The 23,300-nt window shown below is 38.0% G+C and overlaps 1 protein-coding gene and 1 pseudogene across 1 annotated transcript; one reads left to right on the top strand and one right to left on the bottom strand.

Moving 5' to 3' along the window:
- On the bottom strand, positions 1-17,419 carry LOC134751283 (uncharacterized). The gene is made up of 8 exons (XM_063686666.1): positions 17,409-17,419; positions 16,277-16,370; positions 11,804-11,846; positions 8,946-9,025; positions 4,716-7,185; positions 3,741-3,831; positions 1,781-1,834; positions 1-398 (listed from the first exon to the last, which is right to left on the bottom strand). Exons 1-8 carry the CDS (start codon positions 17,417-17,419, stop codon positions 263-265), a joined length of 2,979 nt encoding a protein of 992 aa, XP_063542736.1. The 3' UTR covers positions 1-262.
- Positions 17,420-20,820: 3,401 nt separating this feature from the next.
- On the top strand, positions 20,821-22,392 carry LOC134751282 (vacuolar protein sorting-associated protein 28 homolog; annotated as a pseudogene).
- Positions 22,393-23,300: the final 908 nt, after the last annotated feature.

Raw genomic sequence — 23,300 nt, 5'->3', positions numbered from 1 at the left:
TACGTAAAACTGAAATACATATCAATAATATTTTTTTAATAAAACGCTTTGCGTGTTTTATGAGTAAGAACAGTAAACAGAGATAACTGACCCCCCTAAACTTAAACTTATTTGCAGGGGGGTCAGTTATTTCTGCAGCTTAACATAGATGACGCTCCCGATGGTATGTCCCATTGACAGATATGATGAAAGAACCTAGTGTTCGAATAGGGAATATTATGCATAACTGCGTAGGGGGCGCCACTAGCACAAACTCTAATATTTAATGTTTTAAAATTCGCTCGATATCCTCCTTAAGAAGTAACACCATTCGTGCCTTTTTCTCAGCGTCCGCACGTATGATGGAGCAATCACGATCCATTTTGTTCTTCATGTATGCGGTGATTTGCTTTTTATGGCTGAAAATTGCAATAAAAACAATTTTTTACATTATAATAGTGTGATGAAACACCGTGGGATTGTGATTGAAAATAATTCATTATTTATTATTGTGTTAATAATGATGAAATTGATAATTCAATGAATACCTATATTAGGTAATCTGTATTTTTTGACATTTAGATTTTTATTCTAGAAAGTTTCTAGACTAGTATTTTTTATACAATTTTGGTGTTTGACGATCCTTTTGTGAATTCTTATTATTAAGTTTGACATATCTATAATAATTCAATGTTTTTAAGAATAATAATAACTGCATCAATAAATTGCTCTGATATTTAGATTAAGGTAATATTTAAAACTTGACAATTTAAAAGTGCTTGTTGCTAGGCCTATTTGAATAAAGATTATATTGACTTTGACTTTGTACCGATTACCGCGCCGCATCGCGACCTTGGTGCGGTGCGGCGCACGTATCGATAGTGTGTGTGGTCGCCGTACGTGCGTTAAGGACACAGCTATAAGTGAGAGCGAGAAATAAACATTTTGACCGCACCAAGGTCGCGGCGCGTTGAGTTATGAGGTAGTCTGTTGCGGCTTTAAGGGGATCCCATGCCCCAATGACCTTCGATTTGAATCCCTTAGTTTTCTAATGTTTTTTGTAGCTTATCATATTAACAGCAACGGATTTTAGCAATATAGTATCCCATATTTACTTCAAAGTTCATTGTTTTCGAAATATTTGGCATCAAAGTTGAACAATTTTAGGCCAAAAAACTGGTTTTCTGGCCATAACTTTTGTGTTAATTAGTTTAAAATTAAAAGCTTAGACAAATTTTAAGAGACGTCTAAGACGAACCCAAATATGTAGATTTCGTATAAGTAAGATCTTTCACAGCAATCGAGATACGAAAAAAGTGTTTTTTTTTTAGACAATGTTTAAAACAATCATAAATAAATAAGTATTAATTTTTTTCACAATCCGGTGGACAAAAATGGAGATAAAAGATTGAAGAACCGATAGCCGCTTGTCTTATAATTCTATATGTAGTGCAAAAGTAGGAGATACGATTCAGAACTTGTCAAAAATCGATGAAAACGTCAGGTAGCCCCTTAAGTATTGTCCGACCGAAGTTTCACCGAATAAACTTAAGTGAAGTGTTCATGCCAAGTATCATGTAATATAAACGTGTCGTTTTATAATGAGAGCGTTACTTCGATTGTATGCGAGCGGCATTTTGGCGGCGGGTTCGTTTTATAAAACGTGCTCCTGATGCCTCAAGGAAATCAGTAAGATAATAAATTTTCTGAAGTGACGAGTGGCGAAAGACAGGGGAGGCCTTTGCCCAGCAGTGGGACACAATATTGTCTATAAAAAATAAAAATAAACTGATATAAATACCTTTCATTCAAACATTTCAGCTCTTCTAGATCATTTACGAAGGCCGCTTGCATCCTAAAAAGTGACGTTAAAGTCAGCCAAGGCAATATGGATTATTAAGCAAAACTCTGCGTATTAGAGGGCGTCATTAGCACAAACTGAGGTTCTATCGCGAAACACGAAAATCTAAAGTTCGTTATCTCCCTCTCTATCACTTCCATATTCGAGCGATAGAGTGGCGGATAATTTCGCGGTAGGCCTCTGTAAACAAACCGCTTTGAGAAAACCTACCGGGAAACTCTAATCCGAAATTTCGCTATCTGCCTCTTTATCGCTCGAATATGCAAGGGTGACAGAGATGTTAGATAACGAAATTTCGATTTTCTTGTTTCGCGATAGACCCTCAGATTGTTTTAGCGGTGCCTCTTACGCAGAGTATCGCGTAATATTCCTTATTGACCAGTTGCGAAATGGGGAAACAATAATTATTAAAGTAAAGTAAGGACGCCAACATAGACCCGCCTGTTCCTGTCTCTATCGCACGCGTATAATGTCTATATTGCTGCCCTGCCCCGCCGATGATGCCGGCGGTCAATGCCACTGCAGGTCAACGTGCTCACTAGCGCCACTGCTAAATAATTGTAATTATATAAATTTAACGATAGATATTTAAAAAAGGGGGCTACGTACTGTATTTTGTATTTAAGTACCTTTTGAATACATTATAACAGTTTTTACGTTGCTGGATTCGTCAATCTATGCGTCCGAAGTTAAAACGGTCGTTTTTGTTTTGAGTTCATAGATCGACGAATCCAGCAACATAAAAATTAGTTTGTGTATTGAAAAGGTACTTAAATACAAAATATGGTACATAGTGGCCCCCTTTTTTAAATATCTATCGTTAAATTTAAATAATCACAATTATTTAGCAGTGGCCGCTTATAGATGGGCGCCGGCGTGTAAATACCGGGAAAATACCCGGAACTACCCAATCTACTCGATATTCACCCGTATCAAAGATAGATATAACTCCGTAATAGATGGATACAGTTACAGTCTAAGGAAAAAACGTGCCTCGAAAATTACGAAAATTTGATTCTCGATCAGATGGCGCCACTAGTTTTGGCCTACTCTCGTATAGAGGGCATTGACGGTTTCGTTCGTTATTTATAATTTTAACGCATATCAGTGAAAGAACATGGGTCAAAATCATATAAAAATGAAAAATGCAAATATAAAAATCATTTATCCATATTTAAATACATTTAAACGTATTTTTATAAATCTTCATTGTTATTTTTAAAGTATGTCGATAGATGGCAGTGAATTTACAGGGGTTACAAAATTTACTATGACAGTACCGCTCTATCTTATTATATCCTCTTTGCCCGTATCTACCCAAATTGTTGGGTATATATACTTGTAATTTGTTCATAATTGACAAGATTCATTGTATAAATTAGATATATCAATATTATTATCGTATAAATATGAAAATAAATTAAAATACAGTATAGAAATCACACGACATATTTAGACACACTTTTATTTTCGACGAGTGCACTGTTTTGTTCACTGTTTTGTGGTTTAGGAATGAACATAACAACATTATCTCAACTCAATTTATTACTCCGTTTTAGTTTTATTTATCTACCTACCCACTCATTTGGGTAGAAAAGATAAATACCGGGTAGACTGCGTAAATAGCCGATAAATACCGGATATCTACCCCGGGTATTTACCCGCCGCCCATCTCTAGTGGCGCTAGTGAGTACGTTGATAGGCACCCTCTAGTGCATATATGTCACAAAAAATATTTGTTCGAATTTGAACTTTAATAGATGTCAATAGAGTTCAATATTATAACTGCCATATATGGCTTCTCATGAATTGGGAGGGATAAACGTGCGCGTGCGATAGAGATAGAAACTTTTGCTTAGCGTCCTGACTTTTTTTTAGATACATAAATAAAAATACTTACGCTTCATTATTTTTTTCATTGATTTCCACCAAGGTGTTCAAAACCTTCATCACCACTTTGTACAGCATTTCTATCTTTATTGATGTTTCCCCTGAAATGTCAGAATGCATTTAGCCACATATATAATAAATCTAAATAAAATAAAATATCAGCGCAATATACCGGATGAACCGATTTTGATAAGCTACCACCGGTAGGAAACCTGCGCTGAAATAAAATAAAAGGGTCATTCTACAAAAAACTCATTCCCCTGGCATTAGCATCTCATTTTTGGTGACTGTGTAAGTAGAGTAACCCGTGCCAAGTTTCATCGACAACCATAACTGCTTAGCGGAATCTCCTGGGAATTTGCGAATAGGTATACTCGGTATAGATAGACAGGTGAATGAGATTGCTGTAGAATGACCCAAAACCGGTTCACCTGTTTAAGAGCTATGGTGCCACAGACACACGGTAAAAATAGGTAAAGGTTTTGACCAGAGGTTTAACCGCCGAACTAAATGGATGGACATGGAACTGAGACATGAATGATAGGTACGTTAGGGAAGCAATTTTGTAGACATTGTCGGTCTTCTTGTTGTATTCGTATCGTATTGTCTATTGTATATATAAAGCTTTTAAACAGAGCTCGTCCGAAGAATATATTCAGTATAATTTTTAAAACCACAAACCGGATGCGCCATAAAAAAAGGGTCGGAACGATGTTCAATGTTTATATTGTTTATCAATTATCAACTGTTGTTACCCGGTACATTATTAATGAACAATCAGATGTAGGGGGTGGTCCAATCCATTATGAATCTACTGCCCATGTCCATAAAGATGATAATTGACAAACATTAAATAGAGCCATGAACCTTTTTTATGGCGCCTCCCGTTCGCGGTTTTAAACACAATAACTGAATAGATTGTTGGGACGAGCTCAGTTTAAAAGCTAAAGACTATATATATGTATATATATATACAGGTAAATACCTTTCTTCGATGACCCCGCCTCTGCATTCTTCTCTAGCCAGCTCTGGACGCTAGCCACACTACTACCCATTTCTGACGGATCCACAGTAGACCCAACAGTCCTATCATTAGATAAATTTTTTGTCTGAGCTGATTTGCCCACACTTTCTTGACTGCTTATACCTTGGTCATTTACTTCCTCTGCCAAAGACTCGACACCTTCTGTTCTTAATTTTTCTATATTTGATGAAGATCGAGTTCTGCTTCTGAGTGTCATGTTAGTTCTGGTGTCTCTAATACTAGTTTTGTTTGTAAGATCTACGGTATCGAAATTTAATTTCACTGGGGGAATGCTTTCGCATGAAATACAAGGTTTTAATACAGATTTTCGTCTTGCTAGGGTTTTTCTAGGGACTATCTCTGGTTCTTTTTCGATAACATCTTTCGTTTCTGGCATAGGAAGCCACTTGTTAATTTCATCAGACGTAATCCTCTTTAGAACGATTACAGGTTTTGATTCATTGGTGCTTGATTGGGTGGGAATTACTATTTTTTCTGTCTCTTCAGAAGACTGGAAACTCTCGTTCAGTGCGTCCAAATTTGGTGGAGATTCATCAAGGTCGTTATGGCCAATAATGGAAAATCGACTGCCTGTTTCTATTGAATTCTCCGAATTTACATCTGATATGTCCCCAGCTTGTAGCTTGTAAGCAGCGACTGACAGTTGCGTGCCACGGGTCGTATTCAAGCTGTCCACGTCTGTGTATATCTTTTTGAGTTTCTGAAGCAAATTGGCGTCTAAGGAAGTGTTTTCATCTTTTGGTGGTACTGTTTCTACCACAAGTCCAGGTAGAGGGCTTACCGTTGCACTTTCTCTTTCCGTTGGTACATTTTTAATTATTTCCTTGCTCCTCTTGGTTATAGTTGGCTTTGTGAGTTTCACGCATCTCTTTTTCGAGCTCTTCTCAGTCTTTATTTTGATTATTTCTTGTTTATTAGGTGTTTGTGGTTTACCTTTCGACACTATGGGCTCATCATATATATCAGGCATGGTTTCTAAAACAGGTACATTTACCGAAGGTTGAGGTTCTTCGGGTACATTCTTATTGCCCTTTTCTTGGACGAAGGAAGTTTCTAACACTTCAGGTTGATCATTTCTCATTCGTTCGTCAATCAAGTCAGTGCTCTGTATTTTTTTAGCTTTACGGCTTCTGGGTTTCGTTTGTTTACCCGCTTTTTTTACGACCCTCTGGCACTCATCTTCTGATGAATAGTACGAAGTATAATCTACGGGCTTCACCGATCTCCTACGTTTAGTTATGGGCTCTAGACTGGACAAACTAATACATTTTTGGCCTTTGAAATTTTTCTTCTGAAATAATTCATCATCGCTTTCACTCGACACATTATAAAGCGACAGATCTTTGTCACTTTTCTTATTGACGAGCGTTATTTTCTCATTATCAACAACATTATCTTTGATATTATCGAATATATCGTTCAACTTCCTGGTTTTAGGCGAAATTACAGGTTGTGTACTGGCTCTCCTCCTAGGGAGTCTTATGCGAGATTTGCGGGCGTTCTCCAATTCTTTGTAGCAAGCCGCTATTGGAGATTCAGTGGAACTTGATGGTCTTCGTTCTTTTCTGAATCTAGGGATTTCATTGTTTTCATTATCGTCGTCCTTGGGTGAATAAAGCTTGCGCTTTTTTTGAATTACTTGTTTTGTGGCATGCCGATAAGTGCTCTTTTCTGGAGTATCGACTTCGTTTGCTATGTCTTTGGGTGATTTTAATGTGTTGTTATTCATTTTCAGTATTTTAGACGTATTATTTGTCTTATCAATATTCTGTACAGCTCTCGAAATATCAATTTGTTGCTGCTGTTCTACCAGTAGATCAACATGTGTATCAATATCCAAATTCAGTTCATTTTCTTTTTCCGTAACTATTTCTATGTCATCAATTATATAGCAATCATCTTCGCTATCTTCGTCTCGAGAAAGACTTTCACTGATTCTCTTAATTGTAGCAGGACTTATTAATTGAATTATGTTTTGCTGTTGCTGGCAAAAGTGTGTGTCAACTGCTTTCTCATTTATAGTTTCATTTCCATCATAATTTTTTTTATTTGTTTTGTCACTTTTATTTCGACATCTTTTTCTCCAATCGTAGTCATAACAAGGGGTATCATCGACGACGTCAGAGTCATCGGTGGTATATCCGATCCCTTCAATTTCTTTAGGTTTGCGTTTTAAGCCCAACTTTGCACGATGCGCTGTTTCTGCAAATGGTGTGTTTTCAACGATGTCGCTTTCTTGTGTAATAGGCTGAAGATCTCTGGTATTTATTCCGCAGTAGCGTTTTGGTTCACCGCTGCTTAATTTTTCGTATTCTTTTTCTATGAGTATAGGTAGCTCGGGGGTGGCGGCGATTCTTGCGGGTACTTTGGTGAAATTTACTGGAGTAAATAAGGTTAATTTCTCGCGAAGCTGGAATAGGAAATCAGAAGGTAAAATTTGTGAGCGTCAGAATGGCAGGACCTTGTTTTGAGCCTAGCTCGTTTTAGGGATAGATATACTGATTTCTAATGAAAGTTTACACAGGTACACTGAAGGTACAATATGTGGTATTTTCTATAAAAAGGGACCTTATTGTCGATGGCGCTTACGCCATTATAAACGATGCTCCGATATAAATACATTGCCGAGCGACGCTGTGCGGCGCAAGGGCCATCGACAATAAGGTCCCTTTTCATAGAAAATGCCCCATATAATATAACTGCATACTTTTAGTGGGGTATAATGCAAAATGTCATAGGTCCACCCGCCATCCTGACGTCAGAATGGCGGGTGGACCTTTTTTCTTAAATCTCGTTTTAGGGAGAGGTACACTGGTTTTAATTAAAGGTTACACTGCAGTACACTTAAGGTACAATATGTTTATAAATATTTCGTTGAAATCGCCGAGGTCTACCCGCCATCCTGACGCTCACTAAAATTTGTACTGCCCCCCTTATTTCTGAAGCTAAAATTATTGCCTTATACGTTGATTTAGACTAATAATTGTAAAACGGGGCTTAATAGCGTGCACTTATTATTATTATTTGGTCTGACGTTTCGAACTTGACATCTCGTTCAGGCAGACTGGCGAGATAAAACTGCTGGCTGGGATAACAGAAGTAAGTGCACACAAACAAGTCCCGTTTCCGTGTTACAATAGGGAATATTACGAAACTCTGCGTAGGTGGCGCCACTACCACAATCGGAGGGTTTATCGCGAAACAAGAAAATCGAAATTTGAAGCGAGCGATGAAGAGGCAGATAGCGAAATTTCGGATTCGCGTTTCCCGGTAGGCCCTTTGTAAACAAACAGCCTTGATGCAGCAATGTCATATTTTATTATATTTATATTATATTTATTTATTTAAGAAACAAACAGTCTTTTATAGTGATACATAACACTGGAAATTTTCTGGAAGCTAGACTTACAGTATCCTTAATGAAAATATTTTAACATCATGTTTAATAAAGTTTCTACAGAGTAAAACAGAGCTATTTGTGCAAACAAGAACAAAAACAATAATAAAAATAATGAAAATAAAATGCAAGAGTATCAGAGTGTTGACAATTAATTTGTATATAAACATAAACCCTATATATTAAATCACATTTAGAAACGGGTCTATCGCGAATTTATTTAAATGTGATTTAATATGTGTTTAAACCGCGAAAGTTTTAAATGTTATATAAACCCTATATATTGAAAACTTATCAAAAACCTGTTAAAGGTACAGTATGTATAAGTTACTCTATAGTTTACTAAAAAGGCTAGTGCTGCACTCTGGTGGCAGAACATTTCAGTAATATCCCCTATTGTGAATTTGCCTTAAATGCCTTGATTTGAAGATTCAGTAAAAGGGTGAATTTAAAAACAAACCTCTAATATCTCCCTCTGTATCGCACTTATATGATAGACAGAAAGCGTTTTGTTGTCGTAGCGTAAACGATTGTCATCTTGGCTAGGCGCCCTGTTCGTATTTCTATCACAAGCGCATAATTATATTGCTCTTCTGCCATGATGCCGGCGGTCAATGGCACTGTGCGAGCGGGACAGCTATATAATTATGCGCGCGCGGTAAAGATAGGAACAGGCGGGTCAACGTACGAAATTAGTCGTCCTTACTGTTGTAATGCGCGGCTGTGCGCGCCATTACAGTCATCACACTGTATTACCTATATGCTACTCTTACCTGCGCTAGCGACGTTGTGGATGTACTGGAGGGCGAGTTACTACTGAACACAGGTTGAAGGGTCGACCGTGTGGCGAAGCCTGTAAGATACATGATTGGGTCATATCAAAAATAGATATAACTCTAAGGATACAGTCTAAGGAAAAAACGTGCCTCGAAAAATCAAGAAAATTTGATTCTCGATCAGATGGCGCCACTACCTTTGGCCTACTCCCGGAAAGATGGCGTTGACGGTTTCTTTCGTTATTTAACAATTTTAACGCATATCAGTAAAGGACATGGGTCAAAAACATATAAAAATAATTAATGCAAATAAAAAAAATCATTTATCTACATATTGGACCCGGGTATGTCCTTAAACTACGTCCAAAAGAGAGGTATGGGCACTGTGGTAGGGCACAGGACAGCGGATGTCATTCCAGATCTAGAGCAGAGCCCAACTGGGGAGGTACCTTAGAGAAAACCGCAGCCAAATAACACTAGACCCTTCTAATAGTGTTGTGTTCCTGCCGGTGAGTAAGGTTGCCAGAGCTCGAGGGAGAGGAGTGTTAGGGTCGACAACGCGCATGTAACTCCTCTGGAGTTGCAGGCGTGCATAGGCTACGGAGACTGCTTAACATCAGGCGGGCCGTATGCTTGTTTGCCACCGACGTAGTATAAAAAAAAAATATATATACATTTTATGGTGTTTTTATACATCTTCATTTTTAGTTTTAATCGTGTGTCGATAGATGGCAGTGAATTTACTGTGGTTACAAAATTGACTATGACAGTACTCCTCTATCCTATTATATTCTCTTTGATCATATTTCGACCACGGGGGCATATTGACAGGTCAGGTAGGCTTAGCACGCACTGCGATTAATTTGTGGCGGTTTATTCTTGCAAGTGCGTGCGCTTATAAAGCATGCCGTAAGTTACACTTTTTGCGGTTCTGAAATCGCAAAAAATTTATCGCATTGCGTTAAGCCTTAGGGAGTTCCTATATCGATAAACTCAACTATCGATGCTTCTCTCATGTGCAAAAGTTTTATATGAAACAAAATAATAACTAAAGTCCCTTCTTTATTTTAAAGGGATTTTTGAAAATTCTCTCATTATATAACTGATTTTTAAACTAGAGAGCATATAAAATATTGGGGAGAAGTATCGACAATTTATTTTATCGATTTAGGGCCTGTCACTAAATTATGCCCCCTAGAATCCCAGGTCTGGTCATGGTCATACTGATTTAACTTGCACCTATGGACGCCTCCGGACAAGACAGACGGACGGACAACAAATAAGTGATCCGTACATCGAAAGGAAAAAACCAGGCAAGTGCGAGTCGGACTCGCGCACGAAGGGTTCCGTAACATTATCTATAAAAACCGGCCAAGTGCGAGTCGTACTCGCGCACCGAGGGTTCCGTGCTTCTTAGTATTTGTTGTTATAGCGGCAACAGAAATACATCATCTGTGAAAATTTCAACTGTCTATGGTTCATGGGATACAGCCTGCTGACAGACAGACGGACAGCGGAGTCTTAGTAATAGGGTCCCGTTTTTATCCTTTGGGTACGGAAGCCTAAAAACGGCAATAAAATCACGTTTGTTGTATGGGAGCCCCCCTAAATATTTATTTTATTCTGTTTTTAGGGTTCCGTACCTCAAAAGGAAAAAACGGAACCCTTAAAGGATCACTCGTGCGTCTGTCTGTCTGTCTGTCCGTCTGTCACAGCCTTTTTTCTACGAAACTACTGCACCAATTAAGTTGAAATTTGGTATACATATGTAAGTTTGTGACCCAAAGATGGATATGTAACGTAAACAAATAAATTTTAAACATGGGGGCCACTTTTGAGGGGTAAATGAGAAAATTGAAAAATAAAGTTTTTTAAACTATATTGTGTTACATACCAAATGAAAGAGCTCATTGTAAGAATCTCAAATATATTTTTTATACAATTTTAGGACAAACATATTAGAAGTTATTCAAGAAAATAGGCAAAAATTGACCATTCCCCCCCCCTTTATCTCCGAAACTACTGGGCCTAAAATTTTAAACAAAATACACAAAATAGTTATTTATCTATAGATGACAGGAAAACCTATTAGAAATGTGCAGTCAAGCGTGAGGCGGAAGTCCGAAGTAATTACTTAGTTTTTGATCCGACCCCTGCGGGCTTTTTCAAGACTCACGTTTCACATAAAAAATACATTGCTTAAATTGTGTAATATACGGAACCCTCGGAACGCGAGTCCGACTCGCACTTGGCCGGTTTTTTTAGTATTTGTTGTTATAGCGGCAACAGAAATACATCATCTGTGAAAATTTCAACTGTCTAACTATCACGGCTCATGGGATACAGTCTGGTGACAGACGGACAGACAGACCGTCCGTGTTGTCCGTCCGTCTGTCTGTCTGTCAAGACCGTTTATCTCAGAAACGCGTGGTGATATCGAGTTGAAATTAAGACCATACTCAGGTCTAGCCCAGCCCCTTGAAGTTGTGAAAAAATTAAACTTCTAAGTTAACGTAAAAAAAAAAAAAAGATACGGCCATTTATGCCGCAAAAAACGTATTACTTAGGTATATTTCGACCATTCGACACACTCAAGGGGAATCCAAAGGCCATACCGGGATGAAATTTGCGAAATGGCGCTATGGGCACAATTCAGGCTGGCTCCAATAAGTATCATCTAATATTCGATATTATTCATTGCCTAAAAAGAAGAACATCAATTAACCCATATATGCCCATTGGGTCGTTTTCGACCCATGGGGGGAAACATGTAGATTCGATTGCAATCTTTCAAAAAATTCATGCATGAAGCTAATTGTAATTTTTATTACATTTACAAAAAAAAAAATTCTTACCTGCCCTTGAGCTTCGTAGCTTAGGAAGACTCCGTTCTTGTTCCTGGACAACATTTAAATGGTAAATATCACAATGACACAATTGTTATCAATGTTTTTATATACTGTTAACTAATGTGAAGTTCTTCTTCTTCTTTTAAAATTATGGCTTCAGCCCAGTGGGACTATTTCGCCAGTATCAAGGTATTAAGAGCTTTAGAACGACAAAAATTGTACGGTTGTACAAGACAGTGTACGGTGATTTGTTAGCTCTTGTAAATCGATAGCTAGACTTTACAAGAAGCACGTGGACTACCGGCCGTTGACTCCAAGATGGTGGTTAAACGCGCTTCAAAATTAATTCTCCATTCACTGCACACTACCACATTAGTTTACTGTATAATAAGCTATCGATATTACACTTTAAACAATATTAATGAGCAAAAAACAAAGTAATTAATCACGATGCTAACTATCAAGATGGCGCTCGAACCGGAAGTCCATGTGAAGTTTAATAAGTAAAATAAATAAATGACATTGACATATTCACGATTTTTTTTAAACTACCCTCATTAGACGCATTTATTATAAAAACGGGTATACACGGTACTGCTTGCGGCCCTGCAAGTAGGCGGGGCAGCTACCTATACATTCTATAGTATTGTATTGACAAGTATACAAGGCGCAATTTTCTTCGAGGTGAATAAATCCTTATTATATTATTATTCATTTTAGACTAGGCACCATAAAGACATTTTAGTTTTTGAATATCATCAGGAATAACAGTATTAAAAAATCTTTCGGGTTCCTCGTGAGCACGCTGTATATTATGGTAAATTGTGTCGTTTTCAATCAAAAGGTACCACATTGTCGCTTGCCATAAGGACGCTCTGACAGGTTTTTCGTATAAAGATACAAGCTATTTTCGTCCTTATGGTAACCGTAACTGACAATGTGGTACCTTTTGATTGAAAACGTCACAATTATTACCATCTCACTTGATAAGGAAAGGGGACGACCGGTTCTCCATACAAACGTAGTCCCCATTTTCCCCTCTGGACATTGACATTATGGAAAATATTTTGATAAAATTTGATGTTTATTAACTTATTAGTTACGCCCCTTCGTTTGATTTTATTACATTTGTTGGGTTATTCTCACTAGTTACCACCAACTCGGTTTGGTGAAAAGTGTGATTTTTAAATTAACTATTTTAGTTAATTTTAGTAGTAGGAGAAATTTACGTTTGGATGAAATACCAACCAAGAATTTTACTGGGTTTTTTTTTTCTTAGTAGTTACCACTGGTAACAACTTGGTGGTAGCTTGTGGGAATAACCCGATTTGTTTAATTGTTGTAACAGTTAGTAGCAAAAAACTAATTAAATACAAAATATTTAAAAGCTCCTGACTCTTATAATAATTAAAAAATCTAAAAAAAAGAAATCCCCTTCATTTCTTTTTTTTTTGATTTTTTAGTTAATATACATAGCTTTAGTTAATAAGCATTAAATTGTGTAAAAATATATTCCATAAAAACTTTTATAAAAAAAAAAGATAAACCGACTTCAAAAAGGATGAAATAAAATATTATCCTTTTTAGGGTTCCGTGTTTAAGTATATGCGTTACCAACTGATATTTTTGAAGTCGGTGCCAAGCCAAATTTTAAACCATATATTCATAATGATTTTGGTGCAATTCGATAAAGATACATAGATATAGAAGTGTCCTACGAGGGCGATCTCGTTGCGAACGCGAACGCCTTGGGCCGGCCGCGCCGTGCCGCGTCGCTTCGCTTCGCGTTCGCGAGTGTTCGCCTATGTAAGACGCAGCGTACACGACGACAATAAACGAACTTTCTGTACACCTCAGAACAGAACACACGGTTGAACCTTCTTGGCGCAGTTCGTACCATGCTTGTCGGCACGTTAGTGTAAATCTAATACGTTTTGTCGTCGTATTTTTTTAAAGAGCATTTCTTACTAATTCTTGAACAGTCATAGCACGCAAGTGTGGGATTGGGACTGTCGCTTATCCAGAGGACTACATTTCAAAATATAAAACAATTCAAGGAACCTTCATGCAAAATTTCAGCTAAAGCGGTTCAGTTGTTTAGCCATGAAAAGGTAACAAAGAGGCAGACATAATTGCTTTCACGTTTATAATATTTGTACAGTTGTAATGGGATTTATAGACATAAAGCTGATTATTTTTGACTGGTATTGTTACTACTTGGAGTACTTGGCTTGGCACCGACTTCAAAAATATCAGTTGGTAACGCATATACTTAAACACGGAACCCTAAAAAGGATAATATTTTATTTCATCCTTTTTGAAGTCGGTTTATCTTTTTTTTTATAAAAGTTTTTATTTTTCAATTTTTAGTTTTAAAACATTGTTAAGAGCGTGATGCATGAATGAAAAACATAATGATGTTTAACTGTAAATTCGTAAACTTTATTAAATAATCAGAATTTTCCTCGAGTCCGTCTGGGAAATCATTCCTGTCACTAAATCCATTCTCCGCCCCGCCACTGACCCAATCCCTCAAACCCGGTGATCACTCAACCTCACAGCACATCAACCCCTGATCACTGAACCCCTCGACCCTAAACCACCAACCCTTCAACCGCCATTCCCCGACCCCTAACCCCAGACCCCTTAACTTCTAACCCTAACCCCCGATCCCTTAACTCCCAACCCCACACAGTCCCCGACCCATCAACTCACCTCCCCTCAACCCCCAACCTCAAACCCCCCAAACACTAATACCCTCTACCTTCACCTCTCAGTCTCTTTGGTTGTTTCCAACACTACCTACATCAAAAATCATAATACACATACGAGGGAAGTTATCAGTAGCCTTACCACGAGTTTGACATTGATATATTCGCTATCGTGTGCGTAACTTACTGTTTATGCATCTCGCTCGTACTAGCATATTAGTGTACAAAGTAAGTTACGAAGAATATTTAGTGTCAAACTCGTGGTTAGGCTACAGTTGCACTACATCAAATTGGTGGTTTTGGGGAGGAAATGCTTGAGTTACTTTAGAAAACACCGAAATTACCACACACGTGCCTTTAAAAATTGAGGAGTTCCCTCAATTCCTCACGGATTCCATCATCAGATCAAAACCAAAAATATTACGAAAACACCTTGGAGAGGTAACTTCTTTCAAACAGAAAAAGAATAACTCAAATCGGATCATGGGTGCCGGAGTAATCGCTGAAATCATTATCATCAAAACAATCATCATCATCAGCTCCACTTCATCAAATTGGTGGTTTTCGAGAAAAAATGCTCAATTTGCTTAAGAAAACGACCAAATCACCATACATGTGCCTTTAAAAATTGAGGAGTTCCCTCAATTCCTCATGGATCCCATCATCAGAACAGCACCAGATTAATGTGGGACCACCTATGAGGTAGTTCCTTTCAAACAAAAAAAAAATTGTTCAAGTCGGACCACGGGTCTCGGAGTATTCGCTGAACATCCTACAATAAAAAAATCATCATCACTATCTTCAAAACAATCATCATCATCAGGTGCAATTCATCAAATTGGTCGTTTTCGAGAGAAAATGCTAAAGTTGCTTATGAAAACACCCAAATCACCATACATGTGCCTTTAAAAATTGAGGAGTTCCCTCAATTCCTCAGGGATCCCATCATCAGATCAGAACCAGATTAATATGGGACCAACTTGGAAGTAGCTCCTTTCGAACAAAAAAAGAATTACTCAAATCGGACTACGGGTCTCGGAATAATCGGTGAACATACATAAAAAAAAAAAAAAAAAAAAAAAAACAGCCACAACCGAATACAGAACCTCCTCCTTCTATGAAATTGAAGTCGGTTAAAAATTGACAATACCCATGGAGGAAAATAAATAATTAAATATTATAGGGACATCCTTACACAAATTGACCAAATCCCACGGTAAGCTCAAGAAGGCTTGTGTTGTGGGTACTCAGACAATGATATATATAATATACAAATACTTAAATACATAGAAAACGTCCATGACTCCGGAACAAATATCCGATGTGCTCATCACACAAATAAATGCCCGTACCGGGATTCCAACCTGTGACCATCGGCTTCATAGGCAGGGTCACTACCCACTAGGCCAGACCGATCTTCCAAATGCGAAACGTTTGTACTGAGGACTGGAGGAGGTCGTCCACTATTGTCTTAACTTTTATCCAATAGAAAATTTGCACTTCAAAGCTTTTTTATTTTATTTTGAAAGACCCAATCTAACGACATCCCACACTAAAGGTTTTTAGGGTTGTAGCATAAAAAACTACCCCACTTTACGTGTATTTAGGGGAGACTCTAATTTTACATATAAAGTAGGAACATATCCTACATATAAAGTAGGGATGATTTTTTTTTCAGTTCAACCCTATGGCCTGGTGTATAAATAGATAGGTCTTTGATCTGGTATCACGTAAAAAAATAGCGATAACAAATTGACTCTATACTTACAGGGCCGATGGAGAAGCGACGGGACCTGGCTCGGCAACTGTCTGTTGAGCCCAATCCAAGTTGCCGCGATCCCTGTGGTATTTCTTCTCGAATCCTATAGGAAAAACAAATATTATCTTTAAAATTAAGCAGACAGTGAGCTGTTTTATATTTGTAGTTAGACTAGTTAGCACATGGCTGACATTTTTGCACATATGGGAAAAGTTAAAAGCTGATCTCTACTAAACAACGGTTTAAAGATTCTTTATCTTCTTCTTTTACACATTTAGTCACAAAAGTAGCGACAGATACTAATTAAACATATAAAGCATTTATTATACTTTGCCGGATGGTAAATTTATGTATGATAGCATTACACTAGCACTTTTCCTATAAACAGTATAAACTTTGATACACCATGTAAATAGCTAAGTAAGACCATTGTAGATCAAAGCAGATCAAGCACAAATTAAGGCGCCAAGGTAGACTTTTAGAATAAAATAACACCTTTTAACTGATATAAATAAAATCACGGATATACAAAAAATATTTGGAAGTATTGTTATAAAGATTTCCAGTATTTAAAATATAATAGAATTGTCAGAAACACAAAATAGCTACTCATTACCTAAATATTTGGCAGAATAGATAGACTTCAACTGTTTTGTAAGATTATTCTATAAGGAGATTCACTTTATTCAAAATTCAAAATTCGTTTATTTTTTAACAAGGTTTATCCTGGGTGTCGAACCCTCCTTTTAAGTTTGACACTTGTGTTAGGAGGTATTCGCTCTTTCATACAAAGGTGAGAAAAAAATTATTATTTTTTTCCTGTCGGTGTAGGTGCATTAAGCGTTCGCGGTTGTAATTATAATATAATATATATACACATATATACACTATATATGTATATGCATACATACACACATACATACATATATTAAATAAATTGAAATTGAAATAATATATATACATTTAGATTTTACATAAGGTGTGTAACCTTACATTTCAAATAAAGAGGGTAAAGATCTTAATTAGGTAGAATAGTAAGTGTGTAAGAGTATGTGTGTATGGTTGCATGAGTCGTGCAAATCTCGGATCCGGTGCGATAAAGGTCAAGGTATCATTGTTTCGGTTTCTTCGTATGTTTTACTTTTTAACCATATCGTAGTCATGAAATAAAACTATGAAAACGGATTATATCGCGTATATTGAATTTATAATACATCCCGACGTTTCGAACTCTTTACAGCGTTCGTGGTCAAAGGGTGACTGAGGAAAAATTACAAAATGCAAAAATACCCACATACTAAAAAAATGAACAATCATAGACTACAAACTTTAAGGCTGGTTGTACATGCAAAATCGGTTCATAAGGCTAGTTATACACTATAATTATTTTTCAAGTAAAGATATATATATATACGCGATAAAAATAAACTATGCCGGCTCCAACCCTACACCACGGACCCGAGAAGATTTAATTCCCTCCTAAATTGTAGGAGGGTATCCCAATATGGGACCGGCAACAAACTCGGCGGGACACATCTTTTCAAAACATCAGAATGTTACCGCACCCAGCTAACCACAGTAATAGACAAACTAAATAAAACACAAAGACTAGCATGTGTGGCTGCAACGGGCTGCATGAGAACTACTCCGACTGCAGCTCTAGAAATAATGCTAGGACTCCTGCCACTACACATGTACATACAGAAAGAAGCGGCTGCCACAGCTCTTCGTTTGAAGAATCTAAACCTATGGACATCTTTCAGCTCATCGCACAAGAAGATCTATGAAAATACGATCTCAAAAATGCCCATGCTGGAAGCGCCTATCGACAAAATACCAAAAACTATGATCTTCTGGAAAGATTACGCCATATCCTTAACAGAAGATCCGAAAGAAGGACTAAACCAAACAAACCTAAGAATATTCACAGATGGCTCAAAAACAAACGAAGGGACAGGATGTGGTGTCTTCTCAGAGGACCTGAACATTCACATCACAAAACCCCTTGGTGAACACAATACGGTATTCCAAGCTGAATGTGTAGGAATAATAGAAGCTTGCAATGCTATTACAAGACGACAAGTGAAACACGAAACCATACTAATACTGTCAGACAGTAAATCGGTACTACAAGCGCTATGCAGCGACAAACTTACCTCAGAGCTTATACTTGAATGCCATCGGAGCCTCACTGAAGTGAGCAAAGAAGGCAACAAAGTAAGAGTACAATGGATAAAGGGGCATAGTGGATCAAGAGGAAACGATGCAGCGGATGAACTGGCCAGGAAAGGTTCAGAAACACCGGCATATGGACCCGAGCCAATTATGCCTCTACCAATATCCTACATACACAACCAGCTAGAACAACATCACAGACAACTGCACAACAAGTACTGGAATGAAATGAAGACATGCAGGCAAACCAAAGAAATTCTACCGGAACTGAACCACAAACTTACCAAAATATTACTGAAAACACCAAGAAGCCAACTACGTAAAATAGTAGGATTAATAACAGGACATAACACACTAAACAAACACCTACATATTATGGGTAAAACGGACAGCCCCATGTGCAGAGCGTGCATGGCAGAAGAAGAAACAACAAAACATATTCTCCTAGACTGTAAACAGGTAGAAGTATATAGGAGCAAATACCTAGGAAATCCATGCACACTAAAGGAAGCTACTAGCAACCTGAAGACCTTGCTAGGCTTCGTGGAGGAGCTGGGGTGGTTAGAGTAGCGCTACCTCGTTTCACGCAAAATAGGCACATTGGATGTCGAGTTGCGGAAAATGCCCAGCAAAACTAACTAACTAACTAACATCAGAATGTCCAGCATCATCCAACACTACGGTCTCACAGTCTATGTCTCGCTTGCTCCTTTATCAGGTGGACTACAGGATCCCAAGCTGGTGGTAGAGAAAAACCACCAACTATCGCGGTAACCGAAGACAATATTACATATCGTAGTCTTTAATTTACACTCGTTATATGATTTATTGTTTCTGTTCGCTTTGTTGTAAAGATGAATAGATGTTGTATTAAATTGCCTTTTAGCAAAATAAGTCCTACCAATACTTAGTTGATTTATAACTGAGTAAGGGGTATTACAAGCTTTTTATTATTTTATTTCTTTATTTATTTTATTTATTTTATTTTTTATTTTATTATTAACTTGCAATGTACTTATGTATATAATATGTATGTAACATGTTTGTAAGGGTCAAATATTGCAAGTTAAATTTGACCCACTTCCCGGTTTCCGATGAAGCTGAAAATTTGCATACATATGTAAGTCGGGTGACAATGCAATATTATGGTATCATCGAGCTGATCTGATGATGGAGACAGAAGGTGGTCATAGGAACTCTGTGATAAAACAACGCAACCTAATTGTGTTTGGGGTTTTTAGAATTGTCTCGATGAATATTAGTTGCCTGTGGTTGGTTGGTTCAAGGTCGTATTGCTTAATTCTTTAGATGGAGGTTGCAACTTGCATCTAAAGAATTAGACTGATAACAGTTTGCCGCGAAACAAAACGTTACTTACATGTCAAAATGCCTGTTATGAGATTCCAATTCCATAAAACACAAATCGTATTTATTAAATTTAACAACTTTTTTCTCAACACACTGAAAATGCACTCCAATCAAAATAACAAGTTCCCGCGAAAACGAAGGGAAGGGGACGTAAAAAAAAACAAAAGAAAAATAGACGCTTTCAATCTTGCCATACCAAAAAATTATGAATCTAGAACTGGATCGGGCATGACGGGTGGGAGGAAATGACATCATTTTTAGGGTTCCGTATCCAAAGGGGACCTAAAAACGGGACCCTATTACTAAGACTCCGCTGTCCGTCTGTCTGTCACCAGGCTGTATCTCATGAGTCGTGATAGCTAGTTGAAATTTTCACAGATGATGTATAAGATGTATTTCTGTTGCCGCTATAACAACAAATACTAAAAAGTACGGAACCCTCGGTGCGCGAGTCCGACTCGCACTTGGCCGGTTTTTTTTTTATTCCTCACCGATTTAGTATGGTTTATGCATGGAGACTATGGTTTATGGTGGGCTACTAATCTACTCGACCAATCATATTGTCGCATTGCGTATGTTCTGTCCCTCACGGGCGCACGCGTATAGCTGATCTATGTAAATGCTAGGTCTATAGGGCCCTCCACACTCATGCGCGAAACCGCGAACGCTCAGAATAATAGTAATATAAACGAAACGTTTGAAAGGCACATTTTTTGTACGGAGTTATCGTTCTTCTCCTAGTGAGCAGCGTTCGCGGCTTCGCGCCGCGATTCGCGCACGAGTGTGGAGATTTGTCCCTAAAAAACTTGACGTTGGCAAAGTGCCCTAGCCCTAGCAGCAAAAGCCATTATAACCAAAAAAAAAGGGCGGAAAGGATTTGTCATCGTCTTGTAAAATAAATAATAAATATTTGTTTTCTATTTATTCTCCTTAAAATTAGTGCGTGTTCCACTCAATTATTACCTTTCTAAGCTTGCCTCACGTTTTAGCAACACCGGAATACGTTTACAATGCAAGGTTTGTACTTTTCTTCGTGATCTCATGTTTTTTCCAATTATCAGCAGTTTACCACTTTTACAGACACAAGACTTGAGTTATACGGGACTTGGTGCTGGCTCCAGAATATACAGCGGCGTGTAGCCGCCCGCTTGTGCAATACAAGGTCGCGTTCAAGCAAGTGCAAGGCACGGAGTTCCCTAATATTGAGGCCTTCATTACTAAGTTCAGAGTAGAGAGATGGACCGTCTCATGATGCTGCCCGAGGACTTTGAAGGGAAATTGAAGGTTAGTAATGTCAGCTACTCTATTAAAGTGCCTCTGATGAGTTCCGTGCCATGGACATGATCCAGCCTGAGCTCCGGGACCTGCGGGACATCATGGACCGTCTCGTGATGCTGCCCAAGGACTTTGAGGAGAAACTGAAGGTTAGTGAATAATAATGAAAGAATTCACTGCTAATACTGCTATCATTCATTCATTTATTCCTTTATAAAACATAGTTTTACATGTCAAACACAGTATTTCGTATAAGCCTATAAGCTAAGCCTCTAAGCCTAAGCTTATCCTGTAAGCTTTAGTACCTCAGATAGTTTGAGTTGGTGTGCCGGAGCTGAGAGGTTGAATCTCTTTCTGATTGGTGAACTTTTCCTATTTCACCTACGAAACAAGTAACGAATTAAGAAAACAAATGATATTTAACTGTTAATTTCTTTTAGGTCCACTTGCACCACTCCACTAACCCGGTGTTAACCGGTTAAACATAGAGTTACCATGGTTACCAGTACAATTTGACACTGGGTTAACAGTTTAACTGCTTAATCCCGGGTTAGTGGAATGGAGCAAGTGGCGCTTAGGGAGATTATTTACTAATCCATCCATAAGCCTATTTTCCACATTTGGAAACTACCATCATCATACTGTCCTGGCCGGTTTCGACCACGGCGAATGTTGCACTGATTGATGAGAATGCGAAGTTCGTGAGCTCTCAGGTGGCTGACGTAACTGCAACTTCAAATCAGCACCCCTCCAACAAAATTGTATTTAAATTATTTTAAAACGGGTCACTCACGTATTATGAAGTCGAATAGCTCGACATGTTTCGTTCCAATTTACGAGGACCGTCTTCACGGAGCAACGACACGTCTTCACTGGTCGAGGGCGCGCGTGTGTGTCGTTTTAAAATAATTTTATATGTTTGAGTCTCTCTGTATTTGATGACCGCGCAGGTCGCAGGTGGCCAGGCCTTCAGTTCCACTCGCCTCTGTTCTTCGAAGGCTTCCTCTTTTGTCCTCACTGTCTTCAACCACCACTACCATACTATTGACGAAGTGACAATGTTGACAATATGATCCTCATATTTTTTATGTATGACAACATTTCGAGCAGACCTGTCAAAGTTTAATTCTTATTGGCGATCAAAGTTAATGCAGTAACATTAAAACTTTCAGGTCGAAGAATGGCTGGACAAGCTGTCAGAGATGTCGGCCTCCGACGAGCTGTCCGAGGCCCAGGGGAGACAGCTCATCTTCGACCTGGAGACCTCGTACCAGGCCTTCAACAAGTTCCTGCATAAGGACTGAAACTACCATGTAAGTTATAGTATGAATGGCTGGACAGGCTGTCAGAGATGTCGGCCTCCGAAGAGCCTCAGTACATCAGTTTTGTTACCAAAACGACTATTATTTTCGTAGTCGACATCTAGCGTCAAGTATAGGAATTATCAGTACTGCTACTCGACAATAGATGTCGCGACAAACGGAAAGTCTAATCTCAACGATTTTTTAATATTATAACCGGAACTCTATTTACAACTCCTTCTGCTTATAATATTAGTTGTAAATTGTTTTTTCACTTTTCGTCAGTCGCGACACAAGTGACATCTAGTGTCGAGTAGCAGTACTGATAATACCGCTACTTGACGCTAGATGTCGACTTTTTTCAATAAAAATACACGTCAAGATCGTGTAGTCTTTTTTAAATTCTAAAAAAGGGGTTAAACATCCTACTGCCTCCTCTCACTTTTCAAGAGGGGTTGGGCAACAGTACAGAAACATGATTATTTTTTGTTCCAGGTATCCCACGGAGCTCAAAAGTGTTGTGTATCTCATACTCAAGTAGCTTCACTATATCTATTCGTTATAATTATTATACACTGTTATTAGGCACCAATCGCGCAATCAAATAATCCCTATTTTAAATAATAAGTTTTTAAATTACACTACATAATATATTTATACTTAAGAGTTTTGAATGATTCACGGTTAGTTTCACTAGACTTATATTGACCGGGATATAGACCGTGATTACGTTTTGAATTGAAAAGGTAATCACGGTCTATATCCCGGTCAATATAAGTCTAGTGAAACTAACCGTGAATCATTCAAAACTCTTAAGTATAAATATATTATGTATTATGTAGTGTAATTTAACGGACGGAGCCGAGTTCGCCCGAAGCTAGGAGTTTCGCACCAACCATTTGGACACAAATTCA

This window comes from Cydia strobilella, chromosome 21 (assembly GCF_947568885.1).
Source record: "Cydia strobilella chromosome 21, ilCydStro3.1, whole genome shotgun sequence".
In the NCBI taxonomy this organism is placed as follows: domain Eukaryota; kingdom Metazoa; phylum Arthropoda; class Insecta; order Lepidoptera; family Tortricidae; genus Cydia; species Cydia strobilella.
The sequence above is the reverse complement of the archived record's forward strand: the minus strand, read 5'-3'. Positions and strand labels throughout refer to the sequence as shown.

What these genes read in the sequence shown, in the direction of transcription:
- LOC134751283 (XM_063686666.1), bottom strand. An exon ending in GTCGCTTCTCCATCGGCCCT is followed by an intron (nt 11,847 to 16,276) that starts GTAAGTATAGAG and finishes AATGTTGTCCAG; the next exon opens with GAACAAGAACGGAGTCTTCC. An exon ending in CTGAAATGTTTGAATGAAAG is followed by an intron (nt 399 to 1,780) that starts GTATTTATATCA and finishes TGCAATTTTCAG; the next exon opens with CCATAAAAAGCAAATCACCG.